The sequence below is a fragment of the Danio rerio genome, chromosome 17, assembly GCF_049306965.1.
Source record: "Danio rerio strain Tuebingen ecotype United States chromosome 17, GRCz12tu, whole genome shotgun sequence".
Classification (NCBI taxonomy): Eukaryota; Metazoa; Chordata; class Actinopteri; order Cypriniformes; family Danionidae; genus Danio; species Danio rerio.
In genome coordinates, this window is record NC_133192.1 from 23826910 (window position 1) to 23844325 (window position 17416).

The 17416-nt window shown below is 35.9% G+C and overlaps 1 protein-coding gene across 36 annotated transcripts in view; it reads left to right on the plus strand.

Annotated features, from left to right (window-relative positions):
- The window catches only part of slc8a1b (solute carrier family 8 member 1b), a 200584-nt gene that overhangs the window by 160982 nt on the left and 22186 nt on the right, over positions 1-17416 (plus strand). For 25 of the 36 annotated variants that reach the window (XR_012392858.1, XR_012392859.1, XR_012392860.1 and 22 more), the window contains 3 exon segments: positions 6238-6350; positions 11174-11319; positions 14087-14186. Coding sequence is in view for 21 of the 36 variants with exons in the window: in XM_073927576.1 (XP_073783677.1) it covers positions 6238-6350; positions 11174-11319; positions 14087-14186 (359 nt within the window). In the remaining 15 variants the exon portion in view is untranslated. 36 annotated transcript variants of the gene reach the window in all.

Genomic DNA, 17416 nt, shown 5'->3' on the forward strand with positions numbered 1-17416 from the left:
ATAAAAATGCTCTAATATTGTCAATGACAGATTGCAAGCATATGCCTCAAACATAATTATTCAAATTCAGATTTATGAATAACTGTGTTCTAATGTAATTACTTCAATGTGCATTAACATCCAGGACAAATTTAAAGTCTAATCAAGTCCACCGTTCCAAGTCTATACAAAATTTTGCATTTTAACCAGCAGTGGACCTATACATGTATGCCTAATATTAATATTGTTTTTTAACTTATGTTTGAGAATAACAATAATAATAATAATAATAATAGCCTACTCATATTAACATTAATTTTACATCTCAAAAATCCTGAGAAAAAATTGTGGTTCTTATTTTAGCCAGAATCATGCAGCCCTAAAGCGCGCACACAATCTTTTAAAATCTAGATAGAATGAACTAGTAGCTCTCACCCTACTTCACAAACAGTTGACTAATTATGTTAAAAATTGCAAATATTTTTGTTATGCAGTTTTTGTATTTATGTCTTGTTGAAATGTGCAAATGGGGCACTATTGCATTAAAAATGCAGTGAACAAAGTCAGGTTCAAAATTGTTTTGCTGTTTGATGTGTTAGAGTAAATGGTTTTTACTGAGGGGGTTTTGGGTATCTCTTTCTTTCACGCGATAATTTAGAAAATACTAACACCCAGAAAATAGCACAATATTTTGTTGAATAAAATATTACATGTTGTATAATCAGGCAAATTATGAATGAACAAATTCTTCAGTAAAAACCTTCAGAATACAGAAATGAGTAAAACTTTAAGGTTTTGTGTCTTAAAGTGTTGCCTGAGAATCTTTTTTTAAAACGGCCTTTGAGAATATGTATTGTAATTGAGGTCTACAGGCACATAAAGTGTGATAAAAGAAACACTTGAAACTATTTTATTGGTTTTTCATTTATATTAGACCGAAAAAAAAAAAAATGTCCCAAAAATTGACGTGCAAAGTATTTTCGCCTGTCGTGTCTCGTCTTAAACCTTTGTGTGTGTTTGTAAAAGCAGATCTATGACTTATTGATGTAGTGGTGATGTGCTGCCGCAACCTCAGCTGAACCCAACACAGATTTAGATGAAGAGTGAAGAGGGTCTTTCCTACACACAGCTTACTATACAGTGAGGATCTGTCAAAAACTGCTATTCTGTCACAACCAATGGGATGAAAGGAAGATGAAACTGACTTTGAAATACAATAGATGGAAAGAGACAAAGAAAAATAGAGGGTGCTTGTGTTTATTAGTCTTCCCTGAAGCATATGTCAGTATTTGATAACTCTTCTGTCTTCCTCGGCTCATTCTTTAATGCCTTTTCTTCCTTATCTGACTTCCTGCTGTCACACCTGTGTTTTAATTGAAGATGCATGACTGTTGGAAGCTGTTGGGTGTTTTTGAAGTGTAGGAACTGTTCATTTGGCGCTGATGTAAAAAAAAATCTAACACTTGATTTTTTTGTTTGTTTGTTTGTAGCAGAAAATTAATTGAAACAAACTTTATTTTTGTAGTTTTTAGATATCAAATGCCAAACAATCATCATCTCGAGTGTTAAATTCTGTAGAAATGAAAATGTAAATAATCTAGTTCCAAATTAACAATAACATATATAGATCCCAAAGTAATGCAAATGCTAAAGGCAGAGTCCCACGGACTGTGCCTTTATCTTTGGGTAATACTTTCAGGCCTCATTTAGATGCTTTGTTTAGCCATCTCCAAGAAATATATTATTAAACTTGTTTTGAACTCATTTTAGACTACTCTTGTCACTCTAAGAGGCTCTTGCAGACTTGAGGACTTTTTGAAGATGCTGTTTGACTGCAGATATCGCAATAAAGAAGTTTTGCTTGTTAGGTCTCCAGGACTGGGTTCTCATTGTTTAAACCATTCAAAAATGGTAAATTCAATAAAAGAAATTATGCAAACACGATTATAAAATTGATTGTTTTTTTTTTACCAACGACAGCTTAAGTTTAAGGATATAGAAATAAAGTTCAATCAATTTGTGTAATTCTGACTATATATGATTTTTTTTATTTTTGGCCTTTGTTAGATAGGACAGTATTTATACAGGAAGCGAAGTTGGAGAGAGGTGGGGGTAGGGAAATGTCCTCGAGCCGGGATTCGATCTCGGGACGCCCTGACGTGCTACTGCACCATATGTCGATGTGCTAACCACTAGGCTATTGCGACGTCTAATATATCAATAAATTGTTATTATGTCATAACTGATGTTCAGTGAAAACATTTTTCATAATCACTCGTTTGATAAATTCAAGTTAATAAAGTTGTATCAGTCAGATAATTAAAAAAGATTTGTGTGCGTGTGCGTGTGCGTGTGTGTGTGTGTATGTGTGTGTGTGTGTGTGTGTGTGTGTGTGTGAGTGTGATTTTTTTTAAGTGCTTAACTGAGTGTACAGTACAAAATATCAAAATTTAATGACCAACCAAACATCATCCCTATCTTGAAGCAATTTCTAATATAAATCCAAAAATACAGAATGTGACTTATTTTAGAGGGAAATAAGAGTGATATGGTTATTTTAGAGTGATATTCAGTGAGAAAAATAAATGGAGACCTGAGAGATGACTCTGTTGTGTGACGTAGTTAATTGTGGAGATTTAATGTTGTAATGTTCTGTGCTGCGGTTTATCTGGGACAGGGGTCCAAAACTTGGTCCTGGAGGGCCGGTGACCTGCATGTTTTAGTTCCAACCCCGATTAAACACACCTGAACCAGCTAATGAAGCTATTTCTAGGTATACTAGAAACTTCCAGGCAGGTGTGTTAAGGAAAATTGGAGCTAAACTATGCAGGACACTGGCCCTTGAGTTTGGACACCCCTGGTCTAAGAAAAAGCTCATGCAAGCATAGAAATAGGTGGTCTGAATTTGTGAATGAAGGAGTTTGTTTCTGATTCTGGTGAGCTTGTTAGCTTAAAGACTGATGCTTTTATTTAATGTCTCCACTAAGCATGCTGGGCCGGATGTTGCTCCTGTGTAGATGGGGGAAATTCAGACAACTAAAGAGATGTGTGAAAAAGCTTTATGTCTTGAGTCAGAGCTAAATGAAAGTCCATCAGCATTCAACATGTCCACTGATTTAATTTAACATGCTGTTAAAGCAGTCATAAATATACAGCACTGGCTATTTCACAAGATACTGACTGCATCCCAGAACAATTTTAAACGAATGCAGTGTATTTTTCTTCTTTTTTTCATGATTTTATGATTTTTGGAAAAACTATGGTCTCAGTGTTTCCCAACCCTGTTCCTGGAGGCACACCAACAATGAATATCTTGGATGTCTTCCTTTTCTGACCCATTCATTTCAGATTTTGGAGTCTTTATTAATGTTCTGGGGCCGGTTACACCAGCAGTGCGCAAGTTAAAACTAAGTTACAACTTGCACATTACTAAATATTGACTTAGTTTAAATGTAACTCTACGTTCAAATTCAATATTTACGGCAGCCTCCTCCCTGTATAACGGTAGTAAAAAGATGATAGCGAGATTAGTTTACATTGAGGACCTTGCAATTATATTGAAGAATGGTCTTCCTCTACTGAGGGCCTTCATTTCATCCCCAAATCTCCCTTTTTTTTCAGTTTGTGAAAGAAGAGTGTAATTTTCTATCAAGGAGTGTTTTGTGTTAATTGTATCCATCAATTAAAATGAGAATGTCCTCATGATGAGTTTTTCTTCCTGCTCTTTTCTCTTTTATATGTAGGATATAAAAAAAAATCAAGTTTAATGTTTTCATAACTTTGTGTATTCACGATGCAGGTGTTGCCTTTTATTAGTGACTGACTATAATTCAATTTTTAGAGGACAGTTATATATAGATGGATTAGTGGCAGAATTTTAAAACAGTTTAATGATTTAAATGCCTTTATTGGATATTACGTCATTCAATGCGACTTTACTGAGAGCTTATGACCTACTAACTACAGTTTGCCTTAAGTACACAGGGTGCAACCGAAGTGAGAACAGTAGTTACTAAGCCACTAGTGAGAACTTTAAATTCCAGTTTAAGAAAGAACTTACAGTATGAACAGCTGATGCAACCCTACCCAGATGAGTTGATTTGAGGTGTGTTTGATTAGTAATAGTTTGAAAGGTGTTGTGCTGGTGTACCTCCAAAAACAGGATTCAGAAACGTGTATAGATAAATAAAGATGACTTTTTGCAATATTGTTTATGAATTAATATGAAAAGTTTCAAATTTCATTGAAAGGAAGGAAGGCATCAATTATGATATGCTAACATGATTGTGAAATGTATTACTGTGGTCAGTGATACTGTCTTTCTTATGCCTAATGATGTAGTAATAAAAGTAGAAAAGTAGATACATTTGCTTAAATATGAATAACTATTTAAAGTATAGTTTTACAGCCCTGGTTAAATAATATACAGATTAATTTAATAGAAATTAAGAAACTTTGTCTGGCCTGTACTAAGTAACATATGTATACACAAATAAGTAATCATTCTAAAAAATTATTAGATTTAAATAATGACAAACTCGTTTAAAGGGCAGTGTTGATAAAATAGTTTGGAAATAAGCTTTTTTGTATAAAATGTTGTCACACATAATTAGTTTGGTATGCATTATGTATGTAAATCATGCTAAAATGTGCATTTGCCATTATTTTTGCTTAGAATACATTTAATTGAACAGGATATATACAGAAGGGGGGAATATATTAGTAATATCGCATGAGTAGCAGTGCGATATGCTATATCTGCTCTGATGGCAGGTGGGTTTTGACTCGAGGCTGCTGTCCATTCAGAAAGAAAATCAAACATAGAGAGTCTCAAAAACTACTTTCTTCCGCCATTTATTCACATCTGCAGCTGACAGGCAGAACAGCAGAAACTGTTGCCAGTTCACAAACGTCAGTTTAAGGCTAGTATTTGAATGATTCTAAATTGATGACAAAAAAAGTCATTTTTGCTCACATTTTAAGATTATAAGGCTGAACGGCTTGAAATGCCATCAATCTACAGAGATGTCCCAGTATTTCTCTGTTAAAATTGGGATATCACAATAGTTAACCCTAAAAAGCCAACGCAAAGCAAACACTACCAGTTTCTGCTAAAATGCTGCACTTTAAAATGCAAAAGAGAGAGATCGACTCAGAATGTCACTTACCTGATTTATGATTTGTTAAGCTGTAATTTGAAACATACATTGAGAAAACGCTCAGTTTCTCTCCCTCTAAGGACTTATTACACAGTCTCTGTCGCCATCTTGTGGCAGAAACTCTACTGTCACTTACTTAGATCTGTTCAGACATGCTAACGGCGGCCAATGCACTGAATATCCAAAATCATAAATATTTTAAAATAGGCACTATCCTTAGAAATAAACTGCATAGTTGCAATCTAAACAACTACATTCTTGACTAAAAAAGCCTCAAAAAAACTATTTTGTCCAACAGCTGCAATACTGTAGAGTGTAGTGTCCTCTTGTTGCTGTATGTGGGCGGAGTAATACACAATGGTGAAGGGTGAAGAGGCTGTATGAGTGCTGTTATTGGAGAATATCGCACAGCTATCAGCCAATCAGGTTCATAAACCAGACTGAACTGTTGTAAAAGTATATGTACAGTACATATCCTATACATTAATATATTATGCTAAGAAAGAAGAAAAATAGGAGGAAATATTATTTATATTTGTGTTTGAGTGTATATTTACATTCAGACTTGGTGAGGCTGCTCTCTCTCTCTCTTATTGTCTCTTTCACTCTCTCTCTCTTGCATCATCCTCTTGTTCTGACGCTCTGCCTGTGCATGACTGCATGCCGTTTATTACTCTCTCTCTTCTCCTTGGTCTGTCTTTTCCTCACTTTCTTCTTTCTCTCCCTCTTTCTTTTTCTCTCCCCGTCTCTCCAGCAAAACAATAAAAGTCAGGATAATTGATGATGAAGAATACGAGAAGAACAAGAGCTTCTTTCTGGAGATCGGAGACCCTCAGCTCGTAGAGACCGATGAGAAGAGAGGTGGGGGGGGCATGACCTGCACCAGCAGAGGAATACACACTACACACACACATACACTGAACACCAGTCCACCCTCTGCTCTGGATCATCATCAGGATCAACTACAGGCCAAACGACACTGTCAACAGCCCTCCGGCCCCCGCGTGTGTGCTTGTATCTCTGTGTGCGTGCACGTGTGAGTGTGTGTGTTTCATGCATGCATTATTCCAACCCCCCTCCTGTTGTCTTGTTTCTGCAGGAAGACGATAACAGTCAGGGTTCTCAATCGAGAGGAGTACCATAAGCAATGCAGCTTTTTCATAGAGCTTCAGACGCCACTTTGGAGAAGGAGAGGATGGACAGTATACAGAGGTTTCTCTTCCTCTCACAGTGTCTCAGCTTTGCTTTATTTGACTCCTCTTTCCCTCTGGGCAGAGTCTTACCCTCTGTTTCTCTCTGTAACTCCTGGTGTTTCTGTGCTATGTTATTAATCTAATGGTATTCCTTAACTTTCGCTGATCATACAACTATTCACGAGATAACATGCATACATTAAAGTTTTGTTTTATTGTAAGTCATAGAAAAATAACATAATTAAGACTAAGTTTGAAGAGGATAAAGTAAAATAATTTAAATGGAGGTGTTAATGCGAGGTTGGCAGTGAAGTGTGGAAATTAAGGGGGGAAATTAAGCAATGGTCTTGGCAGATCAGAATAATGTTTTGGAATACTTTGGTGGACTCTTGTCTTCAGATATATGTCAATTAATGCAATATAATCTTATCTCATATAATGCAATAATATCTTCTAATTTCAAGAGTAATGGCATCTAACCGTAAAAGGTGTGCGTTATGTTTGAATATGTGCAGTTAAATGTATATTAACATATTAGTGTTCCAAACTGGGAAAATGTAAGTTTGCATACTTCTGGTTGGAGAAAGACGAGTTTAAACAGTGGTAGAAGCCGGTCGCTGAAAACAACCACAATTTATTCTTTCAAGCTCTGTTTCTTCTGAGCTTATCAGAGTTCTGTTGCATGGTTGTGCTCCATTGATTTATTTTACTACAATTGTTTATTAACAACTGTTGATTAAGTTAAAAGTTTGATACTGATAAGAACTTGAAGTGGCGATGAGGTTATAAAATATTCTAAGAAGGTTTTTATAAAGTCTTAAAAAGGTATTGAAATTACCTTTAGGATACCTGCATATACCCTGTATATGTCGGCACACTCAACTATATATTATAATAATATGTTTATTAATATGTTTATTGTAAACACTGCTATTTATTTGTGAGTACATATTTAATATTTTATTTTACATTTTTGTATATTTGTTTATTTAAAATTTTTATACATTTTAGCTTAAATTACAGTAATAAGGTAATATTGTGAAATATTATTCTTGTGACAAATGCAAATTTTCAGCATCATTATTTCAATCCTCAGAGTTAGTTGTGGCTTTCATAAAATATTCTGATATTATTCTGATATGCTGATACAGTATTATAAACATTTTCTGTTATTAATGTTGAAAAAAATGCTTAATACTTTTATTTAAACTGTGATGCATTTTTTTAATTCCCAAAATGTATTTATGATTATAATGTTCAAAAGAGCATAATTTATATGATATAAATATTTCATATGTCTGTCTTTACTGTGCCTTTTGGCAACCTTGATAAAAAAGAAGTATTACTTATTAATGATAAAAGTAATAACTATAGTAAATCCTGAAATCAAGATTTAGAATTGTAGTGCAGTATGCATTGTTTATTTAGCGCACAAATGCTTCAAAACATCAAAGACATTTCGATTTTTAATCATAGGATCCTTTAGTTTATAGTTATAATCATCTCTTATGCAATCTCTGTGTAGTTTACCATATAGGGTTTGTTCAGGATACTCACTGCTTCAGAAAGAAACATTCAAAGTGAACTGTTTAATTTTGTTTCCTTGCAATAATCTCCAAACTAGACACAAAGGAAACGTCCAAACACCAGCAAATGGGTGCAGATGCTGGGCTGTAAATCATGAGGAGAGATTAGGGGAGCTAAAAAAGACTCTGAGCTTGAGATTGTGAGTCGTCTTCAAAGCTAGGCTCGTTCGAGTGTGTTTCATCTCACATTTAGATAAACATTTATTTCTAGGAAGCAGACCAGCTCGCTTTCCCAGCACTTCAGTGTTTTGATGTGTATCAAATGTTTTATATCATATTTATATTTTACTCTTTGATATCAGCTTGGTTTTAGTTAATGCGGTATTTTAACCTCATTAATAAAATAAGAAAATGTACGATAAAAGAGATCCAGAGGTCAAAACACGGAAAATAGTGAATAATTGGAGAGAGAAACATCAGGTGGAGTTGCAGCTGGATTTAGTTATGTATTTTCGGAGAACATGTAACCACTCATTCATACCATTTTAGTCAGTAATTAACAACAACAAAAAATCTGATTAAGCCACTCGGATGTGTGATGAATCATTTTCAAAATAATTAATAATCAATTCCGATGGCTTTTGATTAGCTTTGCTTCTAAGATATTTGAAAGTACCGTGGATGATTCAAAAGCTTCACAAGAGAAAGAAGGTTGTTTATTATCAAATAGACACTAGGGAGAAAAAGGACAGCAAAATAGATGGTTGATGAAAATGAATGAACGGATGACTGAATGGTGTGTGTGCATTCAAGTGTGCGTGCGTGCGTGCGTGCCTGTGTGCGTGCATGCGTGTGTGTGTAATGTGCAGCATACATATGAAAATGATAGCTCTGTTTTCAAGGACAAAACAGGAAGCAAAATCCTCAGGCAATTAAGTAAATATCAGATTTCACATGCACATAAACCTGACTCGCATACGTTCATAATCTTCATACTTATGCTAAATTTGGTTGTCAGTTCACCTTTTAGTACTTCATTGTGTCCTATACACACAGTTTAGTCAACTATAATTACAATGACAACTACATTCAACAACCAAGTGTGGTTTATTTATAAACTAATTTCGAGAGGATCACATGCTTATGATCAACACGACTAGCATCTCTATAAAATGCACATTCAAAAAATGGCTACAGCATTCACGATCATTAAACACACAATGTAAGGTATGTATATATACAGTTGAAGTCAGAATTAATAGCCCCCCTTTGAATTTGTTATTCTTTTTTAAATATTTCACAAATGATGTCTAACAGAGCAAGGACATTGTCACAGTGTGTCTGATAACATTTTTTCTTCTAGAGAAAGTCTTATTTGTTTCATATCCGCTAGAATAAAAGCAGTTTTTAATTTTTTAATCACCATTTTAAGGACAAAATTATTAGCCCCTTTAAGGTAATTTTTTTCCTGATCGTCTACAGAACAAACCACTGTTATACAATAACTTGCCTAATTATCCTAACCTGCCTTAACTTAGGTTAACTTAATAACCTAGTTTAACATTTAAATGTCACTTTAAGCTGTATAGAAGTGTCTTTAGAAATATCTAGTCAAAAATTATTTACTCTCATCATGGCAAAGATAAAATAAATCAGTTATTAGAGATGAGTTATTAAAACTATTATGTTAACAAATGTGTTGAAAAAAATCTCTCAGTTAAACAGAAATTGGGGAACAAAATAAACAGGAGTTTTGTGGCCTCAGATAGATTTTTTTTTTTTTGGTTTTTTTTTTTTGTATTCAATATTATTTTATAATAATATCTCACAGACAGATATTATATGTATAATTTATATATTTTAAAAATATATTATTTTTTTTCCCCATAGAAACACCAATTTCCTGCATTTAAATTTTGTATAGAGAATATTAGTAATACTGGTTTCTCTTGTAGTTTTCTTATATCTGCTACAATTAGTGTGGTAATTCATCTGACAGAAAGCTCAGTTTTAGTAGGACATCAATCAAGCGTCTCCATCAAACTGCCCATTCCTCTTCACTTTACTCCAGCTAGTTATTAGTCTCTCTATTTTTGGCTATTCAATTCATTTTGACCAACCCCTTTGTTCAAATTATAGATTGTCCTGTCAGTTTATTGTCTTATTTACAATTCTATAAAAACTGCAAAACCACAAACAATACCGAAGACATGGGGAATATAAGACTAAACGCAGCAAAATGATCTGCAATCAGAGACTAAAAGAGATGATTCGCTGTACGATTTGATCATCTCACAAATCAATAGGCTAGTGTGGAAAACCTAGTAATTAACCAAAAAGGAGAGCTTATTGTCTGAGAATATAGATGAAGAGATGCACTGCAACAGATAAGCATAAAATATATAGACAAAGAGAAGGAGAAAGATTGTTTAGGCCACAGGAGTGAGCAGCTCTGTCTTTAATCTGCAGCAAGACTTTTGCTGGAATCCTGCACTAACGCCTCAGAGTTCATTTGTGGCTGGAGATTTATTCTTTCCATTAGATATTTCATTGGTTTATGCAGCCGTGTCTTCCTGCGAGGCTCATGTCTGTGTTGAGCTAGGGAATATAGTCATCATAACATTGTTTTTGCTGTTGCTGTTGTTGGTGTAGTGGTTTTGCCAGTTAAGAAGAAATACTAAATAAATGAGACCGATAAACCGATACCCTTCTTCCTGAAATCACCACAGCGCCACCCATAGGACTGTAATTTCCTTATTTGTCTGTCAGGTGTGTTCTAATGTCTCTAATGTAACCTAATTGATTTCCTTTCCAAACCTCTGTGTCCTTAGGTCTGCTGCTTTTCCTTTGACCCTCTCATTTCATTGAATGTGTGTGAATGTGAGTGATTGATTGGGGTAAAGCCAGAGGTTACTTATACCACACACTCAGCCAAAATCCCACTGGGCTCATAGAAGCTTCATCGTTTAGAAAAAAAAAATGGAAGAAAAAATCCTGCCCCTGACATATTTCTCATATACAGGGTCACAGTAATCTGTGTGTGTTTTATTGTAAAAGTATGTATTATAAAATGGGCCCATGTTTCTAAATTTACCAACAAAAATCTGAGATTTTGACCTTTTTAAGGATTTTCCCTTGCAGAGTTCTTTGCTGCTTTTTAACACAATTTTTTCATACAATCTAGTTGATCCAGAGAAACCAACTGATCCACAAACACACTCTGGCTGATTGTTATTGTGGTTATTGTGTTTTTTTTTAATAGTGGCTGGTTTGGTAGGTTTGTCTTCTACTCTCTGATTGGTTCTTTTGTTTTCAGACGAGGAGAAGGAGGTGGTGAAAGAAGAGGAGGAGCCTCTGACAGGTGAAGAAGAGGAAGAACGCCGCATTGCTGAGATGGGAAAACCAATGCTTGGAGATCACCCCAGAGTAGAGGTTATCATCGAGGAGTCCTATGAATTTAAGGTTTGTTATTATGGCTACATATTTCCCATGTGGGGAAAGTTCACATGGCACTAAACACCCTAAAAATTTAAATGATGAATGATATTGTAATGAAGTTTACGGCCCTTTGGCCGCCGGGAAGAAGGAGGCGGAGAACCGACGGAGCTTTAAAATGATTTATTAATAATAATGACGGCAGCTCCTCACGGAGACTGCCATTTAAATCAAAACAAACGGACGGCAGCTCCTCGCGGAGACTGCCGTCAAACTGAAAGCAAAAGTAAAATAACATGCCAGGGCCCGGTCCTTTCTCGGCTTCCTCTGCCATCGGTCCTCCTTTTATGGTCCAGAGCTCCTTCCGTGGGATCCGAGGCAGGTGCACACCGCACGTGTATCCACTCACGTGGTGGCCTCACCCCGTTCCCACGGCTCTCGGCCACGCCCCCTCGCCACAGATATACCGTTATTATCCACGTTGGTTATCATCTGTTGCTGCAATGTCAGTTATCCTTTAAAGTCACCATGAAATGAAAATATTATAAATGACACAACATTTATTACATAAAAAACATGTGCCCTCCTAATCTTTAATCAAAATGAGTATTTTTAGGATGACATGTTTATTGCATTAGCGAACAAATATGATTCTGTCAAATACTGACGAACAAATAAGTACCCAGATTAATTTGTTTACTTATTTAAGGTCACCCAAAAATGAACAAAATATTCAGCTGTAGTATTTACTTGTCAATTAGTTGTCGGAATTAAATGTCAGTCTAAACCACCATCGCTTCCTTTAATCTATAAAAAAGAAGATATTTAGAAAAATGTTTCTGCAATTAAAAAAAACTAAACTTAAATGAATATATATATATATATATATATATATATATATATATATATATATATATATATATATATATATATATATATATATATATATATAAATACTTTTTTTAAAATGTAAATAAAACCTGACAAATATTTTTAACTTTTGGGAGAAGCCTGTGTCTTTTCTGGTCAAAACAAAAAACTTGATTGAGGTATAAATAATTTCGGACTTGACTTTGTGTGTGTGTGTGGGTTGGGGGGTGTTTATAAATATATATAAATATATATACTGGTGTAATGTAAATTTACTGGTGCTAATTATCACAATAAATAAAGTGTACCTTTTCAGTACATTAAGCCAATTATTACTATTTAAGACATTAAAATGCCATTTCAGTTATACTTACACTCACCGGCCACTTCATTAGGTCCATCTTACTAGTACCAGGTTGGACCCCCTTTTGCCTTTAGAGCTGCCTTAATCCTTCATGGCATAGATTTAGCAAGGTACTAGAAATATTCCTCAGAGTTTTTGTTCCATATTGATATGAAAGCATCATGCAGTTGCTGCAGATTTGCATGATTCTACTGTTCCACCACATCCCAAAGGTACTTTATTGGATTGAGTCTGGTGACTGTGGAGGCCATTTGAGAACAGCGAACTCATTGTCATGTTCAAGAAACAAGTCTGAGATGATTCACGCTTTTTGACATGGTGCGTTATCCTGCTGGAAGTAGCCATCAGAAGATGGGTACACTGTGGTCATAAAGGAATGGATATGGTTGTCAACAATACTCAATTAGGCTATGGTGTTGTCACAATGCTTAATTAGTACTAATGGGCCCAATATGTGCCAAGAAAATATCCCTCACACCATTACAGCACCACCAGCCTGAACCATTGATACAAGGCAGGATAGATCTATGTTTTCATGTTGTTGATGCCAAATTCTGACCCTACCATCCGAATGTCTTAGCAGAAATCGAGACTCATTAGACCAGGCAAAGTTTTTCTTGCTTCTATTTTCCAATTCTGGTGAGCCTGTGCAAATTATAGCCTCAGTTTCCTGTTCTAAGCTGACAGGATTGGCACCTGGTGTGGTCTTCTGCTGCTGTAGCCCATCTACCTCAAGGTTGGACCTGCTGTGCATTCAGAGATGCTCTTCTGCATACCTCGGTAGTAACTAGTGGCTCGGTTGTAACGAGTCACTGTTGTCTTTCAGTTAACTACACCAGTCTGGCCATTCTCCTCTGACCTCTGGCATCAACAAGGCATTTGCACCCACAGAACTGCCGCTTACTAGATATTTTCTTTTTTTCAGACCATTCTCTGTAAACCCTGGAGATGGTTGTGCATGAACATCCTAGTCTGTATGACTTTGAATCCTGAGTATTTCTGAAATGTGTATTATTTGCTCTTTTCTTGCAATTGTTTAATTACTCGCAGATATTCAATTTAGCTTTATTGACTTTTATTGACAATAGTTACTAGGATTTACCCATTCCTCACAATGAGTTACTAGATCACTTTAACTTTATACGATAGGTCAGATACAGTATGAATTAGAATATTTCATATCAAGATGCCAGTTTTTTTTTTTTTATGTAAAAACATTTTTTTTGTTTCTGGTAGAAGCAAGACACCCTCATTCTGTCAGGGAAGTTCAAGGATCTTAAACATTGGCATGTCATCGGTCGCCTCCACACACTTCAGGACGATGCACATGTATACGCATGCACTTTAGCCCACACACTTACCACGCTGAGACACACACACACTCTGATCCCACACACACTTAACAGCAAGGCAGACCAGGGAGCAGTCAGAAGCGCTCTGAACGGTGGTCCACCTTGTCTGAAGTGTGTTTATGTTTGTTTGTTCCTGATCTCAGTTGCACTGCGCAGTAATGAAGCGGTCATCCATTCTCTTTGTTTGCTCTCTCTGTTTCCTCTACAGAACACCGTTGATAAGCTGATTAAAAAGACAAACTTGGCTCTTCTGGTTGGCACCAACAGCTGGAGGGACCAGTTTATTGAGGCCATTACGGTCAGCGCTGGTGAGTATCTCGGACTGTGTGTGCGGAGGACTGTTTTTCTGTTATAGCAAAAAAAAATTCATCAAGGACTGATGTTAAGGACAGCATTTAGCTTAAACCTGCAATAATTCACCTGCCTGGGAGGTTCAAGTAATTAGAGGTAATCAAGTAATTTGGTTTGAACCTCTCCAGGAGAAAGATTAGACATCCCCGGGTTATATTGATTGCATCAAATGTTTTGTTTATTGTTTCCACACGAAATGTCAAAAGCATTATTCTTTGGTACTATTTTTAAAAACAAAATAATTTTTTGAATGCTAACTCAAGTTGACTACCTAAAAACCAATGGTGTCAACCAATGTAGTATCAATGGGGGGAGAGAGGGGGGGAGGGTTATAGGGTTAGTTTTGTAAGATCAGTTTTCAGATTGACCCGATCCAGAAGAAAAATCTTTTAGTGTATCAGATGTCTACTAATTTCCAGATATTAGTACATACTAAAACAAAGTAGTTTTAGTAGATATTAAACAAGGCATTAGTGTCATGGGATGTTTGGGTTGTCTATAATTATTTAGGATTTGTTGCTTCACACCTCTTTCAGTGTGGACATTATTAAAAATTCTTATAGAGTCTTTTTGTAGATGTGGCATAATACCATGTCTTAAAGTCATGACCTTTAGTATGAACAACATTGGGTTTGAAAATTATTTTGTGATGCAAATGTACTACTTGTGCAGTGTTGTCATTGTTATGGTAACTGCCATCATCTTTGGGTCACTTTAATGCCATTCCTCTCCTGTGCCATGGGATAGTAAAGTGTTCCTCGGATGTACATTTAAGAATCCTGGAATCTTTTAGGTACTTTTTCAAGTGTTACTCACTGCTGAGGCACATGGGCAGAGCTGAGCTCCAGCAAGGAGGAGCTTGAGGCCCCATTAACACTAATCGTTTACACGAATACGTTTTAATTTTAAAATGCATTATTTTTGCTACCGTCCACACTCCCACAGAGTGTTTGAGCCCTGAAAATTGAGCTTTTTGGTAACGCTTTTGGTTTTAAAACGCTGCTGCTCCATGTTAGTATGGGTGGAGGAAAACAGAGACATCTGAAAACGGAAGGCGTGGCTGCAAAAATTCGACTATCTGTTTGGGGCTTTTTTCAATATTGAATAGCCTACACAAAGTTCAGTCCTGCACCCTTTCCTTGTAAGTCCAGACTTTGCAAGTTTGATATGGAAAACTCTCGAGTCTTCTTCACTGTATGCACATTTGTAACAAAACAGAGCCTATAGCATAACTGCCTTCTTACATTTCCAGTGAATAATGTGAAACATACCCTCTCGATTGCTGAATATCAGTTTTAATAATCAATATTGGCCATTATAAAAGTATAAAGTACAATAAGCTTATACAATATAAGAAATAAAAGCAAGCAATCAGTCAATATGTAGAAGCAGTGTACGTGGTTACATAAATTCATATATTAACTTATCTTTGCACTCAACCAAAACACGTTACCTGAGAACATATAGATTCAAAAGAATAGATTTAAAAGATGTCGCTAGATAGAGACAAGATGAATTAGATATCACATTTAACAAATATAGTGTGATGAGATCCAGTGGTAGATCCTTGATGAACCATCCTATGTGCTCAAAGCACCTGAAGACTGCCTTGAGCTCAGACGCGCACATACGCTGCAGTGCATGCCAGAGTGTGTGTGTGTGGTCATGTCATGTGCGTTTTCAGTGGTGTAGTGTGGACGAAGAGCTGTTCAGAAATGCTAGATGAAATGCCAGTAAAGACGTGGATCGTTTTCAATCTAAATCGTTGTTTTAAAACTTGCGTATTAGTGGAAACTGGGCCTGAGTTTCATCTTCTCCTTGCTGAGCTTCTTCTACAAGTGATGTCACTAGAGGTTGGGGTTAAAGGCAGAGTAGATGTACGAAATAAAGCAGCTTATGGAAGGTGGAGGTGGAGCTCAGTTCCACCCACGTGGCTCTGCACCGAGCACCTTCTATAATTTTTCTCTAATATTGAGTCAATAAATTCGGATGTACTACTCAACTCACATGTTGTTTTCTATTTATATAGTAAGCATGCAGATACAGATGCAAGGTTAAAAGTTAAAGGTGTGTTTTTGCAGCAGATGCCATAGAAAATAAAATGTTCTCCAAAAATCCTTATACTGAACAGTTAAATTTTGTATCAAGAAACCTGTTTTTTTTTTGTTTTTGTTTTTTTGTTTTTTTGTTTTTTTTTTTGTTTGTTTGTTTTTTTGTTTTTGTAGTTGAAGCATTGGTTCTCTGTGATGTCCAAATAAGGGCATCTTCACTTTGAGAGTGAATAAATGCATACAGGCAAAACAAAAGTAATTCCAATGACTCCTCACAATACATTGAGGTCTTATGAAGCATGATTTTTGTCTGGTTTATAGAAAAAAAAACTGAACATTCTTTACAACAACATTACCTTAAACCACAAATTACAAAAAAAATCCTTGAGTATAAGTTTTTTGTCTCATTGTCTCATGTCTTACAATGTAAAGGAATGATTGTGCATGTTGTATTGTTATGTGATAGGTTGCGTGCACCATTAAAATACGCCTTTAAGAGTATGTGTAAATCTATCCCTGCTGTAGTTTTTACAACCTCATCTCACTTTGACACTTACAGCTGTGCGAAGAAAGTAGATGAAGGCAAAGAGAAAAACGAGAGAGGGGACTTTTTTTGGTTTGTTTTCTCTGAAGTAATTAGCACTCGCAGCACGACCTCAGAGAGACTGATGATCATAGAGACTGCAGCTCTAGCCGTGTGTGTGTGTGTGTGTGTGTGTGTGTGTGTGTGTGTGTGTGTGTGTGTGTGTGTGTGTGTGTGTGTGTGTGTGTGTGTGTGTGTGTGTGTGTGTGGATCAGGTGTGGGGACTTAGTGATTCACACATGAACACCTCTCAGTGTGCCAATTTGTGCTCTGGGGCAAAGCAAGGTTAAAAGCCTCTGTGTATGTGTGTGTGTTGCTCTATTTGCTGTTAGAACTGACCTGTAATCACCAGTGCACTACTGCTAGGCATAGACTGCTGTAACACTAAAGCCCCATTCACACCAGGAATAACTAAAAAATAAACATGTAATTTAAACAATTGTTGTAGATTTAATAAAATAATGGACACATAAAGTTAATGAAAAAAAAAAACATTGAATGCCAATTGGAATTTGTCCTGCTTCAAAGAGCTTAAGCATTTAAAGCAGATAAG